This window comes from Dryas octopetala, chromosome 2 (assembly GCF_963921425.1).
Source record: "Dryas octopetala chromosome 2, drDryOcto1.1, whole genome shotgun sequence".
Classification (NCBI taxonomy): Eukaryota; Viridiplantae; Streptophyta; class Magnoliopsida; order Rosales; family Rosaceae; genus Dryas; species Dryas octopetala.
Genome location: NC_141367.1, coordinates 3,873,530 through 3,898,044, shown reverse-complemented (window position 1 = coordinate 3,898,044; position 24,515 = coordinate 3,873,530). Strand labels below are relative to the sequence as shown.

At 37.1% G+C, this 24,515-nt stretch overlaps 2 protein-coding genes across 2 annotated transcripts; both read right to left on the bottom strand.

The window, feature by feature from the left end:
• Positions 1 to 2,645: 2,645 nt before the first annotated feature.
• LOC147292569 (F-box protein At3g07870-like) lies at positions 2,646 to 4,020 on the bottom strand. The gene has a single exon (XM_086233593.1). The coding sequence runs from the start codon at positions 3,919 to 3,921 to the stop codon at positions 2,794 to 2,796; it is 1,128 nt and encodes a 375-aa protein (XP_086089719.1). The 5' UTR covers positions 3,922 to 4,020; the 3' UTR covers positions 2,646 to 2,793.
• Positions 4,021 to 18,690: 14,670 nt separating this feature from the next.
• Positions 18,691 to 19,931, bottom strand: LOC147292568 (B3 domain-containing protein Os01g0723500-like). Its single transcript, XM_086230884.1, has 2 exons — positions 19,812 to 19,931; positions 18,691 to 19,029 (listed from the first exon to the last, which is right to left on the bottom strand). The coding sequence occupies exons 1-2, from the start codon at positions 19,929 to 19,931 to the stop codon at positions 18,691 to 18,693; spliced, it is 459 nt and encodes a 152-aa protein (XP_086087010.1).
• Positions 19,932 to 24,515: the final 4,584 nt, after the last annotated feature.

Below are 24,515 nucleotides of genomic sequence, written 5' to 3'. Positions count from 1 at the left end.
ATATAGTAGTGTGATCGATTAAGTTTCAATTTCATCGATTCAATCTCAGTGTGACCGATTCAGTTTCAGTGTGATCGATTCAGTGTCAGTGCGATCAATTCAGTTTCAGTGTCATCAATTCAATCTCAGTGTAATCGATTCAGTTTCAATGTGATCGATTCAATCTTAGTGTGATCGATTTAGTTTCAATGCGAGATTCAGTTTCAGTGTGATCGATTCAGTCTTAGTATGATCGATTTAATTTCAGTGTGATCGATTCAGTGTTAGTGTGATCGATTCGGTGTCAGTGTGATCGATTCAGTTTCAGTGTGATTGATTCAATCTCAATGTGATCGATTCCGTTTCAATGTGAGATTCAGTTTTAGTGTGATCGATTCAGTCTCAATATGATCGATTTAGTTTCAGTGTAATCGATTCAGTTTCAGTGTGATCGATTTCGTTTCAATGTGAGATTAAATTTCAATTTAAGATTCAGTTTCAGTGTGATTGATTCAGTTTCATTGTGATCAATCCAGTTTCAGTATGATTGATTCAATCTTAGTGTGATTGATTTCGTTTCAATGTGAGATTCAGTTTCAGTGTGATTGATTCAGTTTCATTATGATTGATTCTGATATGTGTGAAATTGAAATTTGGGAAAGTGAAAATGTTGAAATTTTAAAAATCGTAATCATTTTGTAACAAGCTTATATGTTGTATGTTTAGCCTTTTCGTTTTGTTTCTTTTTTTTTTTTTGAATTTTAGTTTTTGATTTTATTGGGCTTTAATTGCATGTTATTGTTTAGTAATTGTGTACAATCTCTATTGTAAATATCTGATAGTAATAGTATATAAACTTTTTTTATTGTAATTATTTAATATTTGTTAATCTCTATAAATTAAATTAATCCTGTTGTGTAGTTGGGTTGGTTGGGAGTTTTATGTTTATATCACTTGTCTTTAGTTCTATTTCTCCTGGCTGCTTTATTTTTCTTTACTTTTTACTGGAATGTAGCATATATGTGGGCCAGGATAGAGAAATAACGCATGGGCAGGGAGCAGCTCATGGACCAAGGCACGCAAGGGCAACTAAGATTAAACAGCAGAATGTTGTTTTCAACTTTTCATATTGATCAGGGGCGGCATCTAAGATTAAACAGCAACTAGGGGGGTATCAATTAATTCTAAAAACACTGGAGGTTTTGAAATAACTCTACTACTGATTGGGGGTTATTAATTATTTACTATTGGTAATTTACAACACTTTTGGTAAGTGTTGATAATTTACAGCTCAAAAATCGAATAAAAATTATACTAATAAAAATCTCATCTTTTTTGTGACATACATGAAATTTTCACAACACACTTTTAGTACAATATTGCCTAGACTTCTGATACGAATAGCTAATCATAATACGTTACAAGTAGATTTGGATTTCATTGCATCAATTTAGCAAAAGCCAACCACCATGTTGCATCCATTCATACCAAAGAAATAGGATTCATATCAGGATCAGGAATTGTAAGAAATCTTAAAAGCATATTCACCATACCCAGAAAAAGCCCTTGGGGGTGTCCTTGAATTAACAAGAAGCACCAAAGCACAATAAAATGTGATGTCACTATGCCTATTGGATATAAAAGAGCCATATATAAAAGTAAAACTACACCATTCAAAGCAGAAGGCAAAGAGACTTTTATGTAAAAGAAGATGGTGTAACAACCATGTTGTGTTCTAAAGGCAAGTTCAATAACCTTTGTGGTCCTTACAAACCAACAAGAACTCAAGCAGTTGGCTACGCGCAAATCACAGTCTAACCTAGGTAGATGTAAAACTTAATAAGAGCAAAAACTATAGAAGCATTTAATCATGATTCCAAATGCATAGCATCACTGAATCAGGGTCTCTCCCTTGAAGCTATGTACAATTCCTACATAACGTATTCCTACACACATTGAAAATAAAGAATACAGTCCTCCAAATGCTTCTGTCCCGAATAAAAATTACTAGTCTTACACCTAATCTAAAATAACATTATTGCACTGTAAAGACCATCTCAGTGTGTTTCCGAAACACGAAAATCTATGTTACCCTACACACAATCCTTGGCTACAAGAAAAGCATCACTACAACTCAAGTATCAACAAGACCTCTCAATACGTAAAATACCTCCAACTAATAGACAGTCACCTTCTCTGGAGATTAGGAACTCAAAATAATTCTACAAATTGAAGCATGTTGGAAAGAAAACCACATTCCCTAGAATCGAATCAATGTGTGACAAGCCCTTGGTGCACATAATGACTTATAAATGATTCTTTTTAACTTAATGATTATTGTTTATCATGGAAAAGATGATATTTGCCAATAAACTGACAAATGCGAAATCATGTTGGCTGAGTCAACTTCTATAATACAGACACAACAGAGGAAGGAAATGTAGTTGGATTAGTATCCAAAGACGAAAAAATAAATAATCAACAAAATAGATTACGTGACTAGTGCCAGCCCCTGATCTTACTAAAGAAAAAATAGCCTACTTTGTATACTTAATCAACTGGAAGTCTCTGTCTATCAACATTCATTTTTAAGAAAGACTCACCTCTTATCTATGGAATAAGAATATGTAGGAAAAATGAAGCAATCACAATTGAAAAGAGACAAATTAACAAGAAGGATTATCTGCAAATAATTAGAAAAAAGTAAACATAATTACACGAATCCATTTATCAGTAATAAAAATGGCTTTGAAATTAGAAATTGAAACTGGCAAGAAAGATGAGATCTTTCACTAGGTTTGACATATATTACCTTCAGGCTCTACCCCTGATGATATCTTTAAGTGGCACAAAGGTTGGAGTATGGGCAAATGCTAAGAAATAAAATGGTAACCCATCAACAGGAAGCCACACAGAGTTTCTTCTTCCAGGATTATAAGCCAGAAATTCAAACCAAAGTGACAACAAGACTTGCTCCTTCTCTGTCAACATCAATACTTGAGAACCAATTGCGTCTACAATTTCAAGCTCTTTGGTCCAAGAACCGTTAACACCATAATCCTTCATCACCCAAACATCGATATTGTTATTACTTGAGCCAACAGTTATAGAGAGCCGACCTTTGAACACTCCTAACATAAATTTCGAAGAAAAAGGCGGCAGCGGTAACTGTTGGAAACGCTCACTTTCAATATCAAAGGCACATAATAAAAGAGAACCCTTACTACACTGACCAATCCAATGAAGAAATCCACTGACAAAAATCCCAAATGACGAAAAACGTGAATGAACATCCCCAAAAGAGTAGACAAAATCCCCAATGTTTCTCCAAATCCCAGAGCCAACAGTCATAACCATTACCTCCCCTTCATTGCATTCTTTGGTTCGAAATGTAACCATAACTACTTTATAGACATCACTAATGGGACTAAACCCAAATCCAGCAAGAAATGTACATTTTTGTTTAGTAGGTAGTGGTGGAAGAGCTAAAGACTCACCAGTAATGGGATTGGATATGCGAAAACGGTGAGTATCATTGTAAAACCCAGATAGGCAGAGGAAGCCGTTGCAGGAACCCACAATTTGTACACCATAAGGTGCATTGGGGTCTCCTGGAAGCTCCATTAAGACTCCATTTCTTTTCGAGCCCTTGTCGAGGTCGATCCAGTCGAGGTCGATCATGTAGAGCCTCGTGGAATTGAGGCCGGGGCTGAAGTCTTGGACCAAAAGGCAAGTGGGTGTTCGTGAAAATAGGTCTCTGGTGAATTGGGGGTCTGATGAGAGAGAACGCCGCCAAGACTTGCATACACACCTGCATTGGATCAGCGTTTTTGATGGGATTTTGCAGAAGATCTCCACTGTTATGTGATCTGGCAGTTGGAAAATGTAGGGTTTCTTCCTATCAAGCTCTTCTTCTTCATCTTCTCGTTTGACTTTTTTCATGGATGAAGCGCTGTCGCGTTTTGCTGCAGCAAAAGTACTGGTGAGTGGTAAGTGGCTTCTCTCGCTCACTTGAGCAAGAAATTATAGCTATCAGGAATGGACTGCGCCAGCCCATTGGCCGGCCTAATTCAGCGTATTCCTAAAAGAATAAATTATTTGGGAATGGTTATGTAGAAAGCGTCTTTCTTAGAAATTCATAGAATTAAAAAAAAAAAAAAAAAATTCACAGTACTTTTTGTTAATATATTTGAAAGTGCTTCTTAAAAAGTATTTGGTGCGCTTTTAAGTACTTTTAGAATCCAAAAGTATTTATCAATTTTTTTGTCAAAACATAAACAAGAACGTTTTTGACTATTTGAAAACATCTTTAAACCTTTTAAAAGCCCTGTCAAACAAGCCTTAAATTAGTTTATGATGCATGACAAGTATCATACTTAACCTCTAGTATACACCTATTATTAAAATGTAACAATAAGGTGATATTTGTAACCTTTAGGTCACGAAATCAAATGTAGTTGCTAGCTGACATCTTTGTCATTTACATTTTTGTCCTTTATTAAGTTATTTGATGTTTTCATTAGTTAGCTTATTTTATTTAGTTTCAGTTCGTTTTTTTTTTTTCCGTTTTGAATTTTCTTATCTCAAATTCTCTTTATTGATTTCGTGAGTCAATCTCTCATCGACTTTGGTGTTCGATCTTGGCTAATCGACTTTGCAGGTTTGTTTTCCTTTGATTTTATGATTGATTTTGTATATTTAGTTTTTTTTTTCTTGATTTTGATTTTTAAATTGGATTTTTGGTGTTTGAAGATCGAGATCGATATGTTTTCTTGATTTCGAGTTTATCGTGTTTCATATTAAAGTTTATAGTGTTTAATTTTTTTCTGCTCTTCTTCAGTTGGTTTTGTGTTGTGTTCGATAATTGATTTTAAACCATAGATCTTCGTTTGTAGTTGTATTTCTATTTTTGACTTTGTTATTGATTTTGATTTTGATTTTGATTTTGTATTTTTTTTACTTTTTTATTGATTTTGATTTTGATTTTAAGTTGACTGAGATTTGCTCTATGCTTTTTAGTTTTAGTTTTTGTTGTTGTGCAGTTTCAGTTTACAATTTTTCAGTATTGTGCAATTTCAATTTACAGTTTTTAGTATTTTTTGTGGTTTCACTATTTTTTTGCAGTAATGCATGGTGTTTCTTTTGTTTTTTTGCAGAGATATCCATATAATTTATTTGCATTTGCTATTGTTGATTCTGAGAGTGAAGCCAACTAGACTTGGTTTTTACAGATGATTCGTGGTATTCTAGATACACAAGGAAGGATAGTGACATTTATCTCGGATCGTCACAAAGGACTTCTTGAAGGTGTGCCAAAAGTTTTTCCTGAATCTCTTCATGGTTACTGTTTGTTTCATTTGAAAAACAAACTTTGTGGAAGCAGGTATCCTTGGACATATGGTAAACTCTTTAGGGATAAAGTTGTTCATTTGTTTACAGAGCTTGCATATGCTCCTACTGTCGATGTATGAAGCTTGCAGAGTTGTTAATTGACGGTCGTAGTTTCAGTTTTCTGATGCAGTTTCAGTTGGCAATTTTAGTTTGCAATTTAAGTTTTTTAATCATTGAAAGTGTTTTGAAATTGAGTGGAATTATCATCTAATGTTGTTTAATGAAATTTTAGTTCGTAATTTCAGATTCTGTTTTTTATTTTGGGTGGGTTGGGTTTGTGTTAATTTTAGTTTTTTATTTTGGTTTTCCATTTTTTCTCGACCTAGAACTGAAGAAGGTGGTCCAACAAGGACACACTTAGAATTTTTTATATTTGTTGTATTTAGTTTTGTCATTTCGCTGGCTCGCGTATCTTGGGTTTTCTAGAAGGTTACTTGCAAGGTAAGTTTGTAGGCTTGGGTGGTTTTGGTTAATTTTTTGGATTGTCACCTTGGAATTAACGGACTCTTTCTAAAATTTGACATTATTGAATTTTGTTTTTAATTAATGTAAGCATAAAAACTATAGATAAAATGTATTCAACTCCCTCTCCTCTATGCCAAATTTTGGTATAAGAATAGTAGGATTTGGGTAGGCTGGAATCTTGAGGACTTTAGAGTTTATTTGTTGGGGATTTGGCCAACTTTGCCATTGCAAAGGTTCTTGTTGTTTATATAATTATCTTCAAATCGATGTACAATTGTTTTTTGATCAAGAGGCAAGCGGGTGTTCATGAAAATAGGTCTTTGATGAACTTGGGGTTTGAAAGCCAACGAAGCCAAGACTTGCAAACACACCTGCATTGGATGAGCATTTTGATTGGGGTTTTGCAAAAGATCTCCAAAAATGCTAATGCTAATGCTAGTTGAGCGTTCTGTCAGTTGGAGACCTTCTGCAAAATGTTAATCTTCTTGTTTTAGAGGTCTGTCAAGGTTGGGTTGTTGGGTGGTCGTCAAACATGCACTTTGATTTTCTTCATGGATGAAGCGATGACAGTTTGCTGCCAATGTACGTACTAGCTAGATTGGAGGGAGGTTTTAGAGGTAGAGGCTAAAGAAGAGTTCATCTTTATTTTTTTTTTTGTTCACTAGTAAAGGATGATATTTAGTTTTTCTATTATAAACAGTGTGAGTTTTAGTTCCCCCACCAAAAAATGCGAGATTTTTGGTTCAGCAGTGGACAGGAACTAGCCCATTAAGTCAGCTTAGTTCAGCCTATTTTCAGGTATAACTCAAAAGTGATGCTATATTTGCACTCCCTTTTTGTACTTGTACACTCCATTCTTGATTTATATTCGAGTAACTTTATTTGTACCCATAAATCTGTAAAAGATACACTTATTTGATTTCTATTCCTCGTGTATACAGGTTTCCTTGCTTCTTACTCATTGGTATGTTTCCTACATCATCTAGACTTGTAATCTAAGGCCTATGAATTATAAATAGGACCTTAGGGATCAATTTTGGAAAATTGATCGATTGGAATCTTCAGGGTTGTGTGAGAGGCACATAATCAAAGTTGGTGAGAGTAAAATTAGGTAATTAATCTTGGGTAAGAGAGCTATGATTCTTGGGAAACACTTTGAGGAGGGTGTACAAGGGATTTGGGGATTGGGTTATGTGATTTAGTCCAATTGTAATCTTGGGATTATAGAAAAGGGTTGAGTTGTGTTAGCTATTTTTTGGCTGGGGGTGGCGGAGAGGAAAACTTTTGGTCCTTTTTATGTTTGATGCGGGGCGTGCCACCGGTCAAGAACAATTTTGGTCTGACCAGAATTGAATATGAAATTTAAGCACTTGGGACTAAAATCTGACTTTCAACCAAACAAAGTCCAGCCGAGCAAGGAACCTCTCTCGGCCTAGGTCCTTTTCACACCTTGGGGGCAAGGCTTATGGAGAGGCCTTATAAATTAGATATGGTGTTAGAATCGTGAGTTGGCCTACGTAGGATTGTGTGATCAAACTTTTGTGTGTAATGATGAAGTTGTCCAAACAATAAGAAAAATCTATGAATGACAAAAATGAAATACAATGATTTCAAGATTTAAGTCTACAATAATGTGAGAATGAAATTGACAAACAAGAACAACTCGAACACTTGCAATATTAAAGAACAAAGATAGAAATCGATATCAACTCTAGGGAAGGCGCAAGTAAAGCTACAAACATGAAACTTAAGACAAAATGGAAACTTAAATTAACTAAAGAACTTTGAACAAAAAGTGGATAAAAACAAATGGGAATTCGAGTGATTAGAGTCTCTTGAGTGTAATCAGCTGATCTTCTTCACCCCCATAAACTTGTATTTATAGGGTTCGTCCATGACCCAATATGGGTAGGCCATTAATGGCCTAAAATCACGATTATGTGATTACTAGACGATCAATTCCAAAATTAATTCCGATCTTTAATTGATCAATGATTTGAGTGCTGACTTTGTTGGCATTCAATAGATGATTATTTTTTTTATGTGAATTAGACTCAAACTTCGAATTTTAAATTATGGTCAAACTCTGAGCGAAATTTGGGCTTTGGGTGACTTCTATCTATTGGGCGAAAATCAAGCTCGTATGGATTTGATTACATTTAATTTTTAAGCCGATATCTCGCTTAGATGAACGAGGCCACTTAATTTCACTCAACAATTATTGATGTCATTTGAAGTTTTTTTTTTCTTAAATTATTTTTGGCATGATACTGCAACAACGAAACATCTTGCAAATGCATATAATGCTCCTTGATGTCATTTGAAGCTTTATTTTTTCAAAGTAATTATTGTGGGTGTGATATTGCAGCAGCGAAACCACCTCAACATTGGTTAATTAGATTGCTCATATCTCGCACTCCAAGAGCCTTGAAAGCCTCTAAATTTGGTACCGCAGATGTAGCTTCTGTAGATACAGATGCACCTTTTGCAAATGCAGCCGATGCAGATGCAACAATGAAAATTTTGTAAATAAAGCAAATGGTGACGCAATGAACAGTAAAGGTCTTTTTTAAATTTGGCCTGTAACTTAAGGTTTCAGTCGGCTGGTCTTAGGCTTAATATTTTTAGTCATTTTGGCAGCAAATTGAAGCACCCTTTATTTAATAGGGTTACACTTTTTGAATTGTGTGATTTTCTCCACTTTATATTTTAGAAAATTAGGATTAAATACTAAAGACCAATAATTTTTCACCAAAACAATAAGAAACTAATTTATTTTAGTTTAGGTACTAAATTATTGCAAGACATTTTAATTAGGTCACAAATATGTACAAAACATGCATTTTTTGTCGCCAAATTGTCTTTTTTTTTGTTTGGTACGTAGTTATGATTGCAACATAGTCACAGTTGTAAGTATCATGTAGTCACAATTGTGACTGTATGGAGTTCATAAAAATTAAGAGATTATAAGGGTTTAAGACATTTTGGTTTAGGCTTGCGGGATGAAGCCCTCTAACCTATAGACTAAACATCAAAGCTTAAGCCTTAAACCATAATACAAATATTCAAAAAAAAAAAAAAAAAAGAACTAAGATGTGACTGTATTTCAGTAAAAAAGTTGTGACTTTTATACAGTCACAGTTGAGTTTGTAAAAAATAAAAAAATAAAAAAAATAATTTTCGAGCGCTCGGTGAACAAGTTTTTAAAAGTTGGTACCTAAACTTAAATTTAGTATCTAAAGTGAAATGAAATTTTAGTAATTAAAATTTAGTACATAAAGTCAATAGACCTTTTATATTTTACTTTAATGTGCGACCGATTTTACGTGGTTGAAGTAGAAGTGTCAAACAGCACGGCCCGGCACTGCCCAAGGCTCGCTAGTCATTCGTGCTCGTGCCGTACTTTAAACTGGCTGGCCCATGAGCCTTTTTTTTTTTTTTTTAGGGTGAGAAAACTAATCTTATGACATTTTTTCTTCTTTATAATTAAAATATTAACATTATTTTGCATAAAAATTGAATAATTTTGTTGAAAAGTTATCTAAAAATGAAAAAAACAATGTTAAAAGAGTCGTGCCTAATTCAGTCCCATTTCGTGCTCGTACTCATGTCGTGCTCGTGTCGTGCTGTGCTTGTATCATGCTTATGTCGTGCCGTGCCTGATGGGCTAAAACCTTCAGCCTGGCCCTGTCTATTTACTTGTGTCATGCCATGCCTATTTTAATCATGTCGTGCCAATGCGGTGCTTAGGCCGGCCCGGCCCGTTTGACACCTATAGGTTGAAGTGATGTATGATCTGGTCACTGCATCTAGCATATGATGCTCCTAAAGTCAATGGAACTTTTATATTTCACTTTAATGGCCAACGATAGGGGTAGCTTAAGGTGAAACGTATGATACACCAGCCATCTCATCTCTTCTGCCATGTGGGACTCTCCTAGGGCGCACGAACAAACCGTACTCCCGAGTCAAGTCAACCCTCCACTTGGCAAGAAGGGATAGGAACACTTGTCCCATCACCAACCTATCCTTATCCATGACCATTATGAATAGACCAATCATTAAGGAGGTAAGGTTAGACACATTTATTACCCTTACCAACTGTCATTTCTCTGCTCACTTACTGACTTGAGCGTCGGAGGAGCTTAGGCATGTACCGCACCAGTACCTATCCTTCTGGCCTCACTTTGTTTATCTTGCAGAACACCACATTATGTCACCAAAGTAGACCAACGATTGGAGATCAACCACCTTTGACCACCGAGCCCAAATTTAGGCAACAACAAATAGTTGTTCAAACTGAAACCATCTCGATGAGAAGTTGCTCAATATTTGGGCTATGTTCTTTTTTGTTTTGTGATATAAATAGATAAAAATTCAATTGATGCATAAATATGATATTGTTGTAAATATATTATTATGTGTGGCTATTCCTGTAATTAGTTATAGGGGCATACTAGTACATGTTCAAAACCCTAGTAAACCCTACCTCTATATAAGGATATTTATAAGATGAATGAAATAGATAGATCATATTCTCTCTGCCTCTCTTTTTAAAAACCCTATTTTCTACATACTTTTACAGCACGTTATCAGTACGAAAAGCTCTTTGGATTGTGGATCACTAAACGAAAGAGGATCATCATTCAATTTGTTCTGTAACCAAGTAGGTTTTATAAAACAATTTTATGTTCATGTTTTTAAACCTTGATTGATTGAAAAAAAATATCCATGAGGCATGAACCCTAAATTTATGTGATTGATTTATTTGGGATTATATATTTTATACATGTATTTGAGTTGAATGATTAAAATAAAAAGGGTAAGAATTTTTGGGTGATCGAAAAACCACCCCGGTGCAGCAGCCTTGCACTGCTGCCAGCAGCAGCCCCCTGACGCTGCCAGCCTCGCCTCGCTAGCAGCAGCCCCCCAACGTTGCCAGCCTCGCCTCGCCTTACTGCCTGTAGCAGCCTCACATCGCTACCAGCCTAGTTGCCTTGAAGAGGCGCAGCCCAGAACTAGCCTTGCTGCTCACCAGGCCCAGCAGACCCAGCCCACGCAGGCAGCCTAAGGCCTAACTGGCCAGCAGCCCAGGCCAGCCACGTCAGCGCTACTCCCCGTTGACACATGGCGAGCCTCCTGAAACTTTGTAAAAGAGAGATTTTAATCTTTGCCATGCTTGGGATTTGAACCCAGGACCTCTTGTGCACCATAACCACTGTGCTGCTGATGGTTTCTTGTTAATATACAAACCAATTAATATATATACTCTAAATGCCAAAAACTTTTATTCAAACAATTTTGTGACATTTTTTCAGTTCTACTTGAATATATGAATATTTTACTTGTTTAAATTTTTGCACTAGAGTATATATGTAGAAATTGCAAGTGATTAATGAACCAGTAGTTCATACATAAATATTGAACCTGTAGCTTCAATGATGCCATATAAGGAACCTGAAGTTTCCTTCATAAATTTATCATACATGATAAAACCAGTAGATTTTATATGTCTATACTATGTTATAGACCTTGAAGTTCTTATTTGTTGTTTATGGATGTTATTGCCCAAAGCACTAATTATGATTATTTGTTCCTTTCAACCAAAGAATGTCAAATCTCAACAAGCTTGATTTTGTCGCTTTGGAAGTTTCTGGAAGAAACTATCTAAAGTGGACTCAAGATGTTAAGCTTCATTTGATTGCCAAGAAGATGAGGTCGACAATCAATGCAGACAATGTTGTCGCAGAGTCTCTTAAGGCAAGTGCCATGATCTTTATTAGAAAGCATATGGAGGAAGCACTCCAGGTTGAGTACATCACTGAAGAGGATCCACGAGCTCTTTGGGTCACTCTGGAAGAGCGGTTTAACCATCACAAGAGCATTTTCTTGCCTGAAGCAAGACATGATTGGCAGAACATCCATTTCCAGGATTTCAAATCCGTGAATGAGTATAATTCGGAGATCTGTCGGATTCGGTCACTCCTCAAATTTTGTGAGGAGGAGCTCACTGAAGCTGACTTATTGGAGAAGACTTTCTCCACCTTCCATGCCTCCTGTTTGGTCCTGCAGCAACAATACAGGGAGATGAATTTTACCAAGTTCTCGACATTGATCACTACTCTGCTGCTCGCTGAAAAGAACAACAACTTATTAATTAGAAATGATCAAGCCCAACCTGTCGGTACTAAAGCAGCACCATTGCCTGAAGCAAACGCTGTTGCTCATCGCAATTCAAACCGCGAAAGAGGATACCGAGGTCATGGAAAGGGCACAAAGTTCGACTGCCCGAGATATGGAAGGAAAGGTTCTCAGAGTAATAGCCCGTATGACCGAGGCCAACGCGGTCATGGCCCACGAAACTCGAATTCTAGTGGCCAAGGCTCACGTGGTAGGAACCGCGGTCCCTCGGCCCCAAGAACTTGAAATGAGAGAAACACTGGTCCGGCTCGTCGCCACCAGAACTAGAATCATAATCAAAATCAAAATGATCTCTGTTACCGATGTGGAGGAACTGATCATTAGTCCCGCACCTGCCGTGCATCAGCGTAAGCTGTAAATAAGTATCACGCCAGTTGCGGAACTTGAGAGACCAACCTCGTTGAAGGATCATTTCCTATGGATACCACCTTAGAGGTCACTAATTTCCAGGCTGCTACACTGGACACTTCGAGGACTAGAAACTCAATGACATGGATATGATCGGCGCTTGTGCCGTATTTATTTTCTAAATAATATTTTTCTTATTCAAAATTATTTTGGTGATTTATGACTTGGATTATTTGTTTTGGAAATTTGGTTATACTCAAATATTATTTAATTCAATCAAGTTATTTTCATATATGTGATCCATTGACTTAAATTTATGAATAGGCATGTTTAGTGGGGAAGTTTGTTGTCTGGCTGACAGTGCTACTACACACACCATACTCCAAGATCGAAAATAGTTTTCAAACTTATTGCCTACTCATACCTCTGTGACAACCATATCAGGCCAATCCAACCTGATAGAGGGTCATGGAAAAGCCCATTTTATGTTGTCCAATGGTACTGAATTTACCATTAATGAGGCCTTATATTCTCCATGTTCCAGAAGAATGTTGTTGAGTTTTAAGGAAATTCGAGCCAACAATTATCACGTTGAAACCACTGAGGAAAATGGAGTGAATATCTTTGCATAACCTCCAATTTGTATGGCTAGAAGCGTACATTAGAGAAATTGAAATGTCTCTCGAGCGGTCTCTACATGACCACCATTAGATCGATTGAGGTCAATCACATAGTTAATCAGAAGTTAACCAATTCGACCAGTTTCTTACTATGGCATGACCGGTTGGGACACCCAGGTCAAAGTATGATGCGCCGTATCCTCAATTCATCACACGGGCATCCCCTTACTAATAAGGATCTTGTGTTTAGTGACACACTATGCCAACCTGCTCGCTTGAAAAGTTGAATACTAGACCATCATATGCAAAGACTAGTAAAGATTCCACCTTTTTCCTGCAAAGGATACAAGGGGATATTTGTGGACCTATCCAACCACCATGTGGACCGTTTAAATATTTCATGCCTTTGGTTGATGCATCGACAAGATGGTCACATGTTACACTATTGTCCACAAGAAATGCTGCCTTTACAAAACCCCTCGCCCAGATCATCAAATTGAGGGTTCACCACCCAGATTATCCCATAAAGTCCATAAGACTTGATAATGCCGTTGAGTTTACATCGAAAACTTTCAATGATTATTGCATGTCTCTTGGGATTGATGTTGAACATCTAGTTCTCCATGTTCACACCCAGAATGGTCTTGCAGAAGCGTTCATTAAAAGAGTACAAATGATCGTACAAACCTTGGTTATGCGCACCAAGTTTCCAATTACTGCGTGGGGCTATGCAATCTTGCATGCAACTATGTTGGTCCGGTTGAGGCCTACTGCTACCCAACCTTACTCCGCGTTACAGCTGGTGACTGGGTATGAACCTGACGTTTCGTACTTACGCATATTTGGGTGTGCAGTTTACGTGCCAGTTGCGCCACCACAACGTACCAAAATGGGTCATCAACGAAGGATGAGCATATATGTCGGTTATGAATCCCTATCTATTATACGCTTTTTAGAGCTCTTGACTGGCGATTTCTTTACCGCTAGATTTGCGGATTATCACTTTGATAACACAGTCTTCCCGCCATTGGGGGAAGATAATAACGTCACCATTCCTGAAGAACGACGTAAATTGACGTGGAATGTCGCCACTATGTCTCATCTCGATCCCCGAACCACACAATGTGATAACGAAGTGTAGAGAATTCTAGATCTACAGAGTGTAGCTCATAATATGCCAGACGCTTTCTCTGATCTAGCTAAAGTGACGAGATCACATATACATGCTGCAAACGTGCCTGCAAGGATATCCATACCGAAGGACGTGTCGTCTCAGATGGACGAGGTACGGCTATAGAGGCTAACTAGTCATATGTCCCTAGCCAGAAGCGAGGTAGACCACTAAGTTCGAAGGACTCTTATCCTCGGAAGAGGATAAATTTGGCACAAACGAGTACTCTTGACATAGCAATCTCAACCGATCCATCTCACGAAATAGTTCCGGATTATGGGTCCGTCCTAAAAGAGACGATGTTGGAGGACGCTCCAACATCTGAACCCACTCCCGAGAATAGAGAGATCTCTATAAATTATGCATGCTTAAGTGAGCTCTGGAATCAAAACGAGATTATCATCTATGATATGTTTGTATTCGCGGTAGCTACTGAAATCATAACTAGCGATGACATCGAATCTCGCTCCGTTGATGAATGTCAACGTCGAGACGACTGACCAAAATGAAAAAAAGCAATCCAGGTCGAATTAGATTCCTTGACAAAGAGAAAGGTGTTTAGGCCTGTCGTTCATACACCTTCCCATGTTAAACCTGTAGGATTTAAATGGGTATTTGTAAGGAAGCGTAATGAGAAAAACGAGATTGTAAGATACAAGGCTCGTCTAGTGACACAAGGATTTTATCAACGCCCTGAGATTGATTACGAGGAAACGTATTCTCCTGTAATGGACGTGATAACGTTCCGCTACCTTATCAGTTTGGTAGTTTCAAAAAAACTGAGTATGCAGCTTATGGATGTGGTCACTGCTTATCTCTATGGGGATCTTGATACAGAGATATATATGAAAGTTCCCGAAGGACTTAAGATACCCAATGCAAATAGTTCCAGACCATGAAACACGCTCTCCATTCGTTTGAGGCATTCAATTTATGGATTGAAACAATCCGGACGGATGTGGTATAACCATCTAAGTGAGTATTTGATCGGGATGAGATATGTGAATAATGATCTATGTCTTTGCGTGTTTATTAAGAAAACAAGTTTCGGTTTTGCTATTGTAGCTGTTTATGTCGATGACATGAATCGAATTGGTACTCCTGAAGAGATCAAGGAAACAGCTAAACACCTAAAGTTGGAATTCGAGATGAAAGATCTTGGGAGAACGAATTTATGTCTCGGCCTGGAGCTTAAGCACCGTGCAGATGGAATTCTAGTCCATCAATCGAATTACATCCAAAAGACGTTAAGGCTCTTTAATGAGGATAAAGCGAAGCCTTCTAGCACGCCCATGATCGTCCGTAGTCTAGATCCCAAGAAGGATCTGTTTCGTCTCGCAGATGATAACGAAGAGATATTGGCACCAAAAGTCCCATATCTAAGTGCAATAGGTGCATTATTGTACTTGGCTCAATGTACTAGACCGGACATCTCATTCGCAGTGAACTTGTTAATTATATATAGCTCTGCGCCAACACGCCGTCATTGGAATGACATAAAATACATTTTCCGCTACCTTAGAGGTACGACGGATATGGGCTTATTTTATCCCTATGCATTAAGGAATGGATCGAACCCCCTCGATCCTCAGAACAATGCTCGCCTTGTTGGATATGCTGACGCAGGGTATCTATCAGACCCGCACAAGGCATGTTCTCAAACTGGTTATGTCTTTACCATTGGGAATACAACAATATCTTGGAGGTCTACTAAACAGACCATTGTTGCTACCTTTTCGAATCATGCTGAGATTCTAGCCCTTCACGAAGCAGTTCGTGAATGTATATGGCTAAGAGCAGTTTCCAAATATGTTCGAAGTACGTGTGGGCTGAATTCCACCACTGATGAACCAACGATTATCTATGAGGATAATACCGCTTGCATCGAGCAGATGAAGACGGGTTTCATCAAAGAAGACAACACCAAATATATTGCACCGAAGTTCTTCTTCAATCAACAACAACAAGAGCATCAGATGATTGAAGTCAAGCAGATCCGATCTCAAGACAACCATGCAGACCTCTTCACCAAGTCACTGCCAAAGTCCACGTTCTTGATGCATGTTTGAAGTATTGGTTTGCCTAGATTGGCTGATTTACCTAATATGTAGTCCTCAGGGGGAGTCGACATCAGGGCGAGTATCCCGAAGCATACTCGCTTGACCATCGTGTACACTTTTGTCCTTCATCCAGGGTTATTTTGTCCCACTGAGTTTTGTTACCTGACAAGGTTTTAATGAGGCACATCTTGGCATGATCACCCTACTCATACTACATCCTAAAGATGTGTTGATCTGATATATATGCATTTGCTCATCTTTTCCCTTCGACCATGGGTTTTTTTCCATTAGGTTTACCGGGCAAGGTTTTGGTGTAGCAACTCTAATGCATTCCGCTCCCACAGACATATTATCTGCTTATGATCCAGAAGATATGACTTCACCTACTTTCGAGGTTCTGATGCGACTACTCTTCACTCACGCGCGTTGCACTCTTTTTCCTTCGATCAGGGTTGTTTTTGTTCCCACAGAGTTTTTATTACTTGGCAAGGTTTTAATGAGGCAACTTAGAAGTACATAGCAGAGACAACACTAATGACATGGAATATCCAAGGAGGACTGTTGTAAATATGGTATTATGTGTGGCTATTCCTATAATTAGTTGTAGGGGTATACTAGTAAATATTCAAAACCCTAGTAAACCCTACTCTATATAAGGATATTTATAAGATAAATGAAATAGACAGATCATATTCTCTCTGCTTTTCTTTTCACAAACCCTATTTTCTAAATACTTTTACAACAGATATATCATATTTGAGCGAATATCATCAAAATTGAGCAAACTCTCTTTGTAGTTGCAAGCATCATCAATTTGAAACTTTGCTCTTTTGGGGGATATAATATGGTTCTTTTAGAGTATTCAATTGGGGTCACAGACCCTAAAATTTGATTAGCTTTTGGCCAAGCCATTAAATGTCTCCATGCCAAAATTTGTATAAAATAAAGTAAATCAAATTGCTCACTATTTAAGAAATAAAAGTTTAGTCTGACAAAATAATCTATTTAAAGAAAATAACAATGGACAAATCTGGAAACAATGGAATGCTATTATCATTCAAAAAATTCAACCTATAATCCTATCCAGATCAATATAATAGCAACTAGACTATACTATGCAACTTCTACAATAGATTTGTTGCAAGCTCTCAGAAAACAAAGTTACTAGCCAAAGAAATTGCTAACTGGACACCATCTAGGGAGAACTTTGCCACACTCAATTAGGGATATTTTAAAAAGAAATATATATGAAATTGATCCGACAAGACTATAGAATGATCATAACAGCATAAACACTTCACATAAAATTTCAAAAAACACGCATATGTTATATACAAACTTGGAACTACAGACAATACTTTAAAATCTTTGGAGTATCAAAATGCATACAAAGTGAAAAGTTCTTTTGCTTGTGTGAATGTACCAAAAGGAGGCAGCCCATGGCGCACAAACATTCTCCAGTGTCAAACGCATACAACATTACTAATCAATATCTCTCCATATTGAAATGCAACTCAACTAAAGAAATGAGCATGTGAAGTTTTCAAAAGGATATTAAAACTAATTATCCGTTCAGAAACTTACCATGCAACCCAACTTCGGAATCCCCACTATTTGTATGAGTTATGCAGACAGCTGACCAAAGGGGAGCACAAACTCACAAGTTTACGTACAGATCACTTACCTTGTGACAAGGCGTGATTTGCAGCTTCTTTCTTGCGGAAGATGGCAACTTCAAACAAAAGCTTAATCTTGTTAATCAAGGTAAACACACACACATCACCAACTTCTACATTATTCTCTCGCACAAATGCCATCCAACCAACTTGGAATGTACCTTGTGCATGTTAGTATTGGAATTTGAGAGGCCATGTTCTCCCTTCTGAATCCCGAAGAGTGGCATTCTTGATAAGAAGACTCTTGACACTACTCTGCTTGATTAGATGACTCTTGACAAACTTAGATGACAAATATTGAAAGAAAAAGGAAAACATATATGAAAGGCAGGCATCAATAAAATTTTTGGAGAGGTTATCTATGATTTGATTTGCTCTGTAAAAGTATTTGATTAAATCTTTTCACAGATACATGTACAAATAAAAGTTATAACAGAAGTTGTGATGGCCCAGCAAGGTTGTCTATAGAAAGCTTACCACATAATGTGCGAAGACATAAGTGGGACACATAAAAACCCTGAGAAAAGGGTTTTTAGGTTTGAAAGCATTAGCTCTCTCAAGAGCAGTGGCTTCCTCAGTACTTGCAGTCAATGGATGCATCGATGTTTCAGATTCAGATGCTTCAAATTCAGATGTTCTAGATTCAGATGCTTTAGACTCAAATGCTTCAGATTTAGATGTTTCAGATTCATCAATAACAACTACTTTATTTTTTATGGGACTAGTGGCTTGGCTAGCCCTAGTTCCATCAGCTGATAAGCCTTTTGACCTCTGGTTATCTACGCTTTGCTTTCCATGTCTGCTAGAGCTATCAACGTGCTTCGATCTTGGGCACTTTCAATTCTGTCACTTTGCCCAACGCCCATTACATGCCCCCTTTCACAGCAATTTGTTCCAAATATATCAACATTGAACTTTGAATTTCCAGCATAATGGAAAACTAGAAATTCACCAATCTTTAATCCATTGTCATGCACAAATTTCTTCCAACCCTTTTGGAAAAACAACCTGTCATTAACCTTTTTCACATCAACATTCCATGCTCCGGCTGGGGTCTGAAGAAGAGACCGTTGAGGCACCTTTCCATCAAAATGCTTGTAGAAAGCTAGCGGTATTTTCTACAACAAAGTTATCAGGATGAAGATATAGATGAATAGCACCATGAATCAATCTACAATATATGAATTATATCAAGACCAGAGTATAAAGAAAAAGACGTGTTAACAATCACCATGAAAAAAAGCAAAAATAAAAAATCTTCACAAAAAAGGTAAGAATATGTGTTTCATGTACATATTTGTCAAAAATCTTCACAAAAAGATGCAGAAGTTTGTACCCCATCAGTGAGAAACTGACAATAAATTTCATATTAAGGAAGGGGGATACTTATAGCATAAACAATTCAAGACCTTAACCAGTTTACAGATTCTTGAGATTTTATATATGCTGCCTTAAGTAGGGAGCTAGGTTGGCTTTGGGGACTAAAGAGGCTAGCTTTAACACACATTGCATAACCCAATAAGACTCCAAAAGACAAAATATGAACAAATACAGGTTGCCCATATAGACTCCAAAATAGATAACATGAATACAGAGATCGCCAAATGGGATCATAAGCAAAAGATAGAAAATAAAGAAATAGTCACATATATATTTAGGTGGTCCATCCATACTCATACTCATAGAAGAGCCAAACTCCATCTGTCATTGCAGAAACTCAAACTAATATCTGATTAGAAGCATGAGTATGACACACAGATCAGTAAAGGATAAAACAAAGTAGTAACCTGTTTTTTCATTTTTCTTTGTTTCCTTTCCAGAAATAACAGGGATTTTTCATTTTTATGTGAAGCAGAGAACATAGTGCAAATATATATATATATAGAAGAGAGAGACTTACCAACTGGTCAGAGAAGCCTTTATCTTTTTTTGGACTAAGGTCAGAGAAGTCATCTTCTACAAGAACCTTGAAGAAAGAGGGTTTTTTTCTTGCTGCCCTGGGTCTTCTTCTTGGCCCCATTGGTCTTCTTGCCATCACTCTTTGATGTTTCTTCCTCGCTACTTTTCGCTTTCTTTTCTTCTTCCAATCCAGTTTTCTGAAAGGAGGAATAGTGCTAGTACAGAGCAAAGGAACGTATTATGATGATTGATGGATATTAAGATGATTGATGGAGGCCTTGCCATTGACCAAAGAGCTACTTTTGTCAGTTGTATTTTATGATATTCTAATGGACTTTTAAATATTATTATTATGTTGTTTTTAACTATATATACAAGAAAATGTGACATTAGAATTTACAATTTACATTTTTCAATATGCAAAGAAACAAATATGGAATCCCCCGGCCCATTGCGTGGTATGTTCAAATTGAAAGGTTGACGGGGCTTGTGGAAGTGGTGGTCTGGTGGTGGGGACATTTTTCAAGCTTATGCTTATAGTTATGGCTGTCTGTATTCTGCTTCTGTAATGGGTTGTTTTTCCACTTAAAACAATTGAGTTCTTTTGGATGCATTGAGTTTTTTTCGATGCTTCATCGACTACAGTTAGCAATTTATTCAGGGTTTTATTCTTTAATTGTGGAGACTGGAGAGTGATGCTGCTGGTATGCATGGGATGAAATTCAATAGTATGATGGAGCTAGAGTAATGATCCTGATGATGAATTTGTGGAGGAGATTAAGCTACTTCTATATTTTTTCACTAATATTTCATTTGGTTTTATGATTTTTATCTCCCATAGTTGTAACCATGTAGCACACCACTTTGACTGCCGAGCCCAAATCATGGTGGTGGCTTGGCAGCTTTGGTTTGAACGGAATACGGTTTTGCAAGGGGTCAGCCCCGCCCCCCAGAAGTTGTTCTCGATGTGGCTAGGCGATATTTGCAAGAATTTACAGAGGCCATGCTTAGTTTAGACCTTGCTTCTATTCCCAGAGGGTGAGTTGTTTAAACTTAATGTTGACGGAGCTACAAAGTTGGAGGATCGGGTGGTGGGAGTTGTGGGTATCGTGAGGAATAATGGTGGGGTGTTGCAAGCTGCTGCAATCCAGCGGTTCGATGGTTGTTTCTCGAACAAAACAACTGAGTTATTGGCGATTATTCATGGGTTGCAGCTGTGCCTGCGGCTGGGTTTCTCCCGCATTGTGGTGGGATGTGATGCACTTGAGGTGGTTAATGAGGTACTCTCTGATGATGAATGTCTAAGTGCCGATGGTGAGTTTTGGAGGTTCACCATTTGGTGGGTGCTTTCCAAGCAATTTCTTTTGGGTATACTCCACGGACTTCTAACATTGTGGCCCATCAATTAGCTCGGTTTTCTTTGAGTTGTAATCATTATGTTGTCTGGCGGGAGATTGGCCCTGTTTGGCTTATTCCTTTCCTCTAAGATGATGTTTCTGCTTGGTTGAATTCAATTCAATAGATATGGCTCTTTGCCTTGATTAAAAAAAAAAAAAAAAGTTAAACCCATGTGTGGACCAATAAAAAAGAGAAGGGAGCACTGATTTTATTTTTTATTTTTAAAAAAATCAAACCCTAGAAGCCCATTGTTTCTCAAACCCTTATGGCCTCCTTTTGGAACCCTCCCTCCTATCTATAAATTGACCCAAGATTGAGGTAATTTTGCACATACGAAAATCTCTTAAGAGTGTATTTGAGGATTAAGCTTTGATTAAGAGTGTATTTGGGGGTTAAGCTTTGATTAAGGAGATAGAGGAGATGGTAATTGGGGGGATTATTAGGTTGTATTTGGGGGTAGCTGTAGAAAGCCAAGATGAAGATGAAGATGATGCTTATGAAAGACCTCAAGGTCCTCAATTAAAATCAGACTGGAGGAATGATTTACCAGAGGTATATTGTATATCATTAACAATTTACTATTAGTATCTCTTTTTATTGTTTGGTTGCTGGATTGTTACTCACTATAACATTTAGACATTAATTTCTTTTTGTCAATTCTAATATATATTGATTTTCTGTATGTTGTAGCCTTCTTATGAGAATTTGGTAATGCAAAAACGTTACGAGTTTTCTGCGAGAGAAGACGAACTCTGAGTTCACTTAAGAATGGTGTTGGATCTTGCAGGTCGCTCTCTCCCTCTCTCTCTCTCTCTCTCTCTCTCTCTCACACACACACACACACATACACATGCATACATAAATAAGAAATCTACCAAATCTATTAAAATATGTCTTATATTTCAAATTTGGTTTTATTTTATTTTTCCTTTCTGGGGTTTTTTTTTTTTTTTTTATCTGTTGGTTTTTCTTATTTTTAGTAGAAAAGTTGGTTATACAAAAGTTTCTCACCCTAATTGAATGGCCTATGGGATGTTTATCACGGCTAATTAAAGTTTCTTATGTGTGAAACTGTGAACATATGAGAAGATTGTTCTCTGTTGATCTCTGAATTTATACAAGATTGAATGCACAGAAGTAGAAAACAATTTTGAGCAACGAAACCTAATTACAAGCAATCAGCCTAGCTAATTACAAGTAATAGAGAATTATATTACATCGATCAATCAATGTGTTACAACAGAAACTTAAGGGAATGCAATCAAAAATTAAAATTAATAGGGCCAAATCTGACCCCTAATTGAAGATTATTAAGGTTTCTTATGGCAAGTCAACTCTAGAGTTGTAGAAAGTATATCCATCTTGGGTGTATTGGGGTTCTGGTTTGGAGATTTAAGATTGTGTGAGGTTGAGAATTATATATACTTGTTTAATTAGTTGTTTAGTTGTGTTTATGTTTGTTGGCTTTACTCAATTCTTGGTTATTTTCACTGTGTGATTTGTGTAGATGGATGTGCCAACAACAAATGACTGAAGAATGTGGCTCAACTCTTCGGGAAAAAAAGAAAAAATGTGGCTCATACATCACCAATGCTATTATTGCTGACATACTCTCTGGGCGCGCTACCAGTGAAATCTATAGTACGATTTCGCTGTGTATGCAACAGCTTCAAGCTGTTTGTCTTAGCTAGACCTCTCCCTCCATAGACTATAATGATGGTCTTTTTGCAACAAGAGAGCTTGATCCCCCCATGGTAACGATCGAGTATGTGAGAATTTCGGGTTCTTGTAATGGCTTGGTATGTCTAGGAAGTTGACAACAACATCATTGTACGTCTTACGGTTGTATGAAACATTGTGGCTCATAATGTTAATATATGAGCTAGTATAGGCCATGTCACCATTGGTTAGTTGATGAACTGTTAAAATTGGATGGTTCTGATTGGCTTGGTATGTCTAGAAGTTGACAACAACATAATTGTCTTATGGTTGTAAGAAACATTGTGGATCATATTGTTAGTATATGAGTATATGCCATGTCAGCATTGGTTAGTTGATGAAGTGTTAGGATTGGAGGGTTCTGTAGTATTCTGTTAAATAGTCCACCAATTGGATTTCTAGCATGTAGCCTATATAAGGCATTAGTGTGTGGAACAATATTCAATCTTAATGAAATAGAATTTTCTCGTCTCTCTCACTTTCTTTCTCTACTTTCAATATTTTCTCACAAATAGAGCTCCAAGGTTATAAACGTCATGCATGCCCAACTGATATTTTTATATTTCTCCTTTGGAGTTCATGATAAAGGGCTGTCAGTGCCAGCTTGATCATTTTGAGCAGTCTAATTTCTGCCATAACTACAGGGAGAGGAACATGGTGGCTGATAGCTTTGCCAAGCTTGACATTAACTGTGATGCATGTTGGATGTTCTGTTTTTTATCTCCCTCTCCCTACTGTTGCTTCGGTTATGGTAGATGATCTTACTAGTATAGATAGGCCTAGACTTGTTCTGGTTGGCCCTAAGGTGAAAAAGGGTTTGACACTGCTTGTCTTTCATATGTTTGATTTATTTATTTGGTATTGTATATGTTATGTTATTGACTTATTGGCCTGAAAACAAAAGACGTTTTGCTTTTTTCTCTTTTCTTTTGAAGAGTTTGGGAATTTTATTTTCTATTATTGGTTTAATTTTCTTGCTGTAATGATGTTTTGGTGTTATAGGCAACATCTGAATTGGTTTTGATTTGATATTAAATTGTAGATTTCTTAATTTTCTTTTGTAAGAGGTCAAAAGGGTCATGCAGTGTTGGCTCAGCTCATTAAATGTTGTATGTTCCATGTCATGTGTGTTTAACAATTATGTTATCTCATCCCCGAGTAATCGAGGCCTAGACCTAGCTTGGCCCGTAGCCTAAGCCATCTTGTGCTCATTGTGTTCATGTCGGGGTATACCTATATATGTCGTGCTTGAATGCTTTTTTCTTTTGTTTTTTTTTTTTTGGTGCTTTGAAACTTATCTTATATGAATGGGTTAGGATAATTGTATAACAAATAGTTTTACAATGGGTTAAAGCTAGGGGTGGGTTTTTTTTACCATATTACCGAAAAAAACCGCAAACTGTACCGTAAAATACCGAACGGTATGGTATAAAATGTGTCAAATACGGTATCGGCAAAAATACCATACCGTACCGCATATAAACGGCATCTGAACGGTTCCCCGGCCACATTCAATACCGTCAGTATAGCATACCGTACTGCATATTATACATTCAGTCCATTTTTCAGATATCTCATTCAATCCATT